Raw genomic sequence first — 6,346 nt, 5'->3', positions numbered from 1 at the left:
AGGAAGATAGCACTTCCAACTTTCTGATGTACTATTGGAAATTATCTAAACCTACTTGGGGGATCTTGATAAAGATTGCTTAAATCCCTCTCTTATCCCACAGAGAACAAACAGAAAAACCACTTTCGGTATTGCATTATTGTTGTTAAACAATTCTATTCTACAGATGCTGTTTTAATGTTAATTAATATTAAAAGCATTCTGTCTTTAAACCAGTTTTAGTTAAAAGTCCAATTAAAGATTGAAATAGCTTTTTAGAAAACTCATATTTTTGGTGGTGGAACTGCAATGTTATCTACTGCTTTTCTTTACATTTGTTGAGGAAGAGAATAATTTTAAAAATGTTTGTAGGCAACCATCAGTCAGCGAGACGCATTGGAAGGAATTACTCCAGGATATGTTAGACATGCAGCAGAAAGTATATACATGCTTACATTCAGATATTTGCTATGAGGTGAGTTTTGTGTTTTCTCACTGATTTATGTCCCAAGGAAACTACAAATTCTCATTTCATACTGTTGCTCACAAATGTAAATGCATTTCCATGTGTTATTTGGTTGTCTGCTGGCTCTTTTATGATATCTTCATTCAAATTGGAAACTTCCTGTGTTAACTCGTTTGATCAAAAGGCTCTCTAGTAAATATCCTGTGTATTTTTTACTAGAATTCAACTTGTTTTTTCAATTGAGTCAACTTCTTGAGAGTTTGTAATTCTATGTACAACTGGTTTTAGTAATAAACACTTAAAACTAATGAAAGTAAACAATCTTTTAGCTAAATGTTACCTTCAGCCAAGCATTTCTTAAACATGAGGTTCTGGTTTGATAATATTATCCAAGATCATTATAGGATTATGGACTTTATATTGCTTGCAGTTGAAGTAATGTAATGTGAGGTGAGAAATCAGGTTTCATTGAAGGAAAAAAACACCTGCATGTGCATAAACCCCAAACCTATGTCATTAATATTTGCAAAGGACAGCTATTAGACTGATGTAGAATTTGCTGTGACATTTATTGTTTATCTACATTTTCATTTCAATATGCTGCAGTTTATTACAGAAACAATGCCATATCCGCTATAATCGGTGTTTAAATAGTCACGTTTTGGAAGTTTAAGAGTGTTTTATTGCAATTTGCAGATTTAATTACTTATGGCTACCAATCTGATTAGCTCTTGGGAGAAGTTTAGAAAGCAAATTAGAAAAAATGTTGAAAGGAGAAAGCAATGTTATTCAACGTATACATAAAAAAGTCTCTCTGTAGTTGTACAGTTTGAAGTTGCTCGAAGAGAACTGCAGTGTATTTAATGTTCATGGTTTTGTGATAGGCTATGGCTTAGTGTACTTGGAAATTTTTTTCTAAGTGCGTTTAAAAAAACTATAGTACTACAGCACTCTGAAAATAATAGCATTAGCTTTGCCTTGATCTTAATATACAGTTTTTATTAATATTAAATTATTTTTTAACCTCTGTACCATACGATTTAAAAAAACACAACAAAGGGTTCTGAAAAAAATATCTAGGAATACTGAAAATGCTTTGAAACATAGTGCTGTTGTATGCAGTTATACTTTGTTAACTTCAATATTGAGAAGTTGATGAGGCAGTAAGGATTTGCAATCACATGTCAGGTTTGTATTGGAATCTTTTTCAGCATGATGCTTACTCTGTTCTGCTTGCATGCAAAGTGAATCCTGTCCTCTTGACTTCATGTCCATGAATTTTTGAGAGGTAAATTGTACTTATGTGATCTTTAAGGAAGAAGGGTCAGCATTTTTCACTGTTCCTTGGGGATTAATACGTTGTGAAATGGAAGATGATCCAATTGTGTGATGTTTTTTAAGAAGCACTGAACTATGTTCCTTTCCGGAGATGGTTTGGAGAGGTTCTTACTAGTCAAGAAATGCTTTCATTTCAAGATATGATTGGACAGGGTGCTAGATAATCTCATCTATGCCCCCTTTCCCACAAAACGTTGGGCCAGATGATCTTTTGAGGTTACTTCTAACCTGGACTCTTCTATGATTCATTGATTCTATTTAATTTGTTGCAAAATTTAAAACCTCCGATAAAGGCCATATTGTTGCAGCTGTGATATTTTCTGAAATGATTGAATGCGTATGCTGCTCTTCATTAGGGCAGTACTGACTGTGTTTAAAAAAAAATAAATTTATTTTTGTAAGGAATTGAGATTATTTTTGAGTATCTTAAAGTGGGCAAAACTTTGACCTGAAAATAAGTTAGGTGTTTTGTGGCACATGCAGCATTATATTAGTATGTATTCTTTGAAGATAGTCTTGATTGAAACGTAAAAAACATCTTATATACTCAGTTCTAAATATTTTTAGTCTTTTCAGGAATATAAAATTTCTTCTAGTATGTTGTTTGTTTTAAGATCTTAATACTGAACGGCCTTTTCAGATTCTTTACATCCTATTAACACCTAAGAATGTCGCTATAAATAATTTCTGATCTCTAAGTCATACTCTAAAAAGGCAGTTAATAAGCTTTTTCTGCAAGAAGTCGAAATAACTAGCTACTAGTTAAGTTCAGCTTTACTTAAATTGTGGAAATACTCTCCTTGGTAAAAGTTACATTTTCTGCTTGGACTGAATATATTCTTTTGACTTCAAAGATCCTTTTATTCAGAAGGATTGGTTCCATACAATGCAGATAAACTTACTTGATGCTGCTGTAGATAATTAAATTATTGTTCTTTTTTTTAGATATTCACAGAAAGCCTTTTATGCTCAAGCAGTATAGACAATATCCATTTGGCTGGTCAAATGATGCATTGCAATATTTGGTCAGTGGATCTACCAAGTTCATCAAAAGGGAAGCCACAGTACCGAGTCAACTATGCGAAAAGTATCGAACTAGTTTTGGCTGCTGGCAGAGAGTACTTTAATTCTTCAACGAGCTTGACTGATAGCTGTATGGATTTGGCCAGGTATATTTGCAGTTATCATATATGTAAATACATATTGCTGTTCTAATTGAAACTTGAATTTTATTTTTCCTGTGAGAGGGGGTGAATCTTATCTGGGTTTATTTCTCTTCCTGTAAAATTGCCTGGTAAATGGAAACAACGTCTTTGGCTTCTGTAAGATTTTTTGGTTGGTTTTTTTTGGTTTGTTTTTTGTAGGTTTGGGTTTGTTCCCCCTCCCCCTCCTTGCTTTGTGTGTTTGTACACCATTTCTGTCTCTGCTTGCTGGAATGATCTGTTACAGAATTCAGGTTAAAGAAGAAGAAGAAATGTGCAAGTCTTTCTCTGTGGATAAGAAGCTTTTTGTGTATGTCCTTTGAACCTTTATGGCATTGAACCACAATTGTGGCCCCCAGTTACTATCACAGTAGAAAATAGAACTTTGTTCATTCTTTCATTTCTTTTCTTACTTTGGACTTTCCTGATTCTGACAGTTCATTTGAGGCTCTCTGTCTCTCTTACATTAAGAAATAAGCCAAATAATTCTTCAGAAAGGGGTTCAAGCACAGAGCAGCCTTGGAGGTTGCAATGTGGATGTTCATTCTTGTATAGATTTAGACATGGAAGTATTTTCTTTTACAGTTTAGATGCAAATAGGTAATACCCGATTATTTTACTTAAGTAGAAGATTGATGCCTTAGCTTACCCTAAGTATTTAAAATAGAGTCGTATCCTTTCAGTACTTAAAGGAGACTTATAAGAAAGATAGAGACAGACTTTTTAGCAGGGCCTGTTGCAATAGGACAAGGGGTAATGGTTTTAAACTAAAAGAGGCTAGATATAGATGAGATGTAAGGAACAATTTTTTTAAAGTGAGGGTTGTGAAACGCTGGAACAGGTTGCTCAGAGAGGTGGTAGATGCCCCATCCCTGGAAACATTCAAGGTCAGGTTGGACAGGGCTCTGATGACTTGATCCAGTTGAAGATGTCCCTGCTCATTTCAGGGGGGTTGGACTAGATGACCTTTAAAGTCCCTTCCAAACCAAACTATTCTAAGGTTCTATAATCACTATGAAAAACTGATTTAATGTTGTCATAAAATTAGGATTAATTTAATAATATTCCCCACCCCCTCAATCTCCTAGTGAGAGTCTTTTCCATTAGCAGGCTCTGGAAATACAAAGTACCGTTGTTTGTAATATCTCATAAGGGTTCCGTGATCAACTTTTATCTTATGTTTTTACAGTGGTATTTCAAAATATGCAGTTTATAGCTCAAATACTTGCTATGAATGTGTGACCATGGGTTTATTTTCTTTAGCAAAATGTTTTGGTCCTTCTCTGAATTCTCTCCAATCAGTTGTTTCATGGTAACCTAACTTATTTCCATGAGTGATTATCACATGTGTAGGTCTCCTAGTAACCTTCCTGTATGAGTTGTTTCAGGCAGAATGTATTTATCTTGTCTTTAGCTAGTTCTCTTTCCTTCCGCTCCTATTTCAATCTCCAGTTCACCCTGAAATGTTTGTCAATGTTCCTGAAAATGTGACAGGTTCAGATAGGATGTAGCTAACATACAATTTTATTTTTGATGTAAACATGTCTATTTCTTAATTACCATGTAGAGGTAAAAGCCATCTGACAAATTGCACAAATAAAATACTTTCCTGAGTTAATGTGCATAATGAATTAAGACATTTTAAATCGAGACTATTTTGCATGTAGGTTTTTTGTTAAACATGTATTAATAAAACTACATATGAACACAGTATACTAGAATGCAAGTTTTATTTTAAAAATTTATCTAAATGCTGATTATGTCAATATAATATTCATAAAACATGAATTTTAAAAAAGTTTATTTAAAATAATGTGTTATTAATAATTGTATGCATTAATTCTTCTTCAGAGCAATTTTGTGTGTTTTTAATCAACTTTGTTTTCATTTGGTGAACCTGGTTGAGGAAACTGAATTTGTGACAATAGCTCTAACATTGCAATTCCATCAACTTTTTGCAGAATTTTGCTTTTATCTTCTAGTATATGGCAACACCAAAACACAAAAGTGATATGAGAAATATTTCCCTAAATAATTACATGTTTTAAGTACATGTGTCTTCAGTGTCTTTCATTAAAGTCATTGCAGGTCTAAATTCAGGAGGGTTTTGGCAATGTTCTTGTCGCAGATAGGTAAATAAGATTGTGGCAATCCAAGAACAGAATTGCATTAAAATGTTTAGCCAACCATAACAGAGTTATCGTGCCAAACACTTACAGTGTGTGTGTTACAGGACTAGTGAGTATTTTGACATCTCATAAGCACAAGTTAATTACTGGTTTGTTTGGTTTTTTGTGGTTTTTTTTTTTGTTTGGTTGTTTTTTTTGTTTGTTTTTTTTTTTTAACTTGCAGGTGAACTTTTTCCACAAATTTAACTTTGAATTTATTCAACAATTTTTAGAAAATTTTGTTTTCTTCCTTTTTAGATGCTGTCTACAACTTATTGGAGACTGTCCGAGCGCTATTCAGGAGGAACTAGATCTCATTCGTGCCCTTGGCTACCTTGAAGAATTTGGCGTGAAAATATTACCTCTACAAGGTACTGCATATTTTTATTCTTTATATGGTTGCTTGAATTACAGACATAAACATGCATGACAAATAGTTTACTATTGTGTAAGTGTTGCATGAGTGAACTGAAGGGTCATTTCCCTGCCTCCAGACAGCTTACAGTCACATACTGAAAAATGATTTTTGGAAAACATTTTTCAGTTGATATAAGAAAGATGTCTGCATGTGAAATCTGTGTTTTGGGACTTATTTTTAGCAGGACTTTGAATAATAAGAGTACTCAGTATCTGACGTTCCTGGTGACTTCAGCAGAAATAGTTTGAGCTCACCTTTTGTTTGCAAAATAATCTGCACATAATCATGTGCTGATGAGCTTTAAAATAATGAGTGGGAGAGAGGTACTTCATGTGTAGGCAGTTTTCATATCTCCACTGGGCTATTTCATTTTGAAGTATATAAAACCCAATGACAACGGAAGTGAACTTTTACAAGGTATTTCTTCTGATGACTTGTTTAAAACTTTAAATCTATTTTGAAGCTCTGACTCCAATGGTATGGAAGGTTGTTGGACAGAATTTGGAAAGAAAGGATGATTATGGACAATGAGATTTGTGCTAAACTAAGAAAGTTCATTGCTTTATGTGATGGGTTGACGCTGCCTGGATGACACATGCACACCAAAGGCACTCTATCACTGCCCTCCTCAGCTGGACAGGGGAGAGAAAATATAACAAAAGGCTGTGGGTCAAGATAAGGACTGGGAGAGATCACTCAACAATTACTGTCATAAGCAAAACAAACTTGACTTGGGGTAAATTAACTTAATTTCTTGCCAATCAAATCAGAGTAG

The 6,346-nt window shown here is 33.9% G+C and overlaps 1 protein-coding gene across 1 annotated transcript in view; it reads left to right on the top strand.

The window, feature by feature from the left end:
• NBAS (neuroblastoma amplified sequence) overlaps positions 1–5,524 on the top strand; it is a gene marked incomplete at both ends in the record, with an annotated part of 59,344 nt that extends 53,820 nt beyond the window's left edge. Inside the window, 3 exons of the mRNA XM_009696819.1 lie at positions 352–454; positions 2,729–2,952; positions 5,412–5,524. Coding sequence (XP_009695121.1) covers positions 352–454; positions 2,729–2,952; positions 5,412–5,524 — 440 coding nt within the window. The remainder of the gene's footprint in view (positions 1–351; positions 455–2,728; positions 2,953–5,411) is intronic.
• Positions 5,525–6,346: the final 822 nt, after the last annotated feature.

This window comes from Cariama cristata, unplaced genomic scaffold, assembly GCF_000690535.1.
Source record: "Cariama cristata isolate BGI_N322 unplaced genomic scaffold, ASM69053v1 scaffold2410, whole genome shotgun sequence".
NCBI classification, from domain to species: Eukaryota; Metazoa; Chordata; class Aves; order Cariamiformes; family Cariamidae; genus Cariama; species Cariama cristata.
The sequence above is the reverse complement of the archived record's forward strand: the minus strand, read 5'-3'. Positions and strand labels throughout refer to the sequence as shown.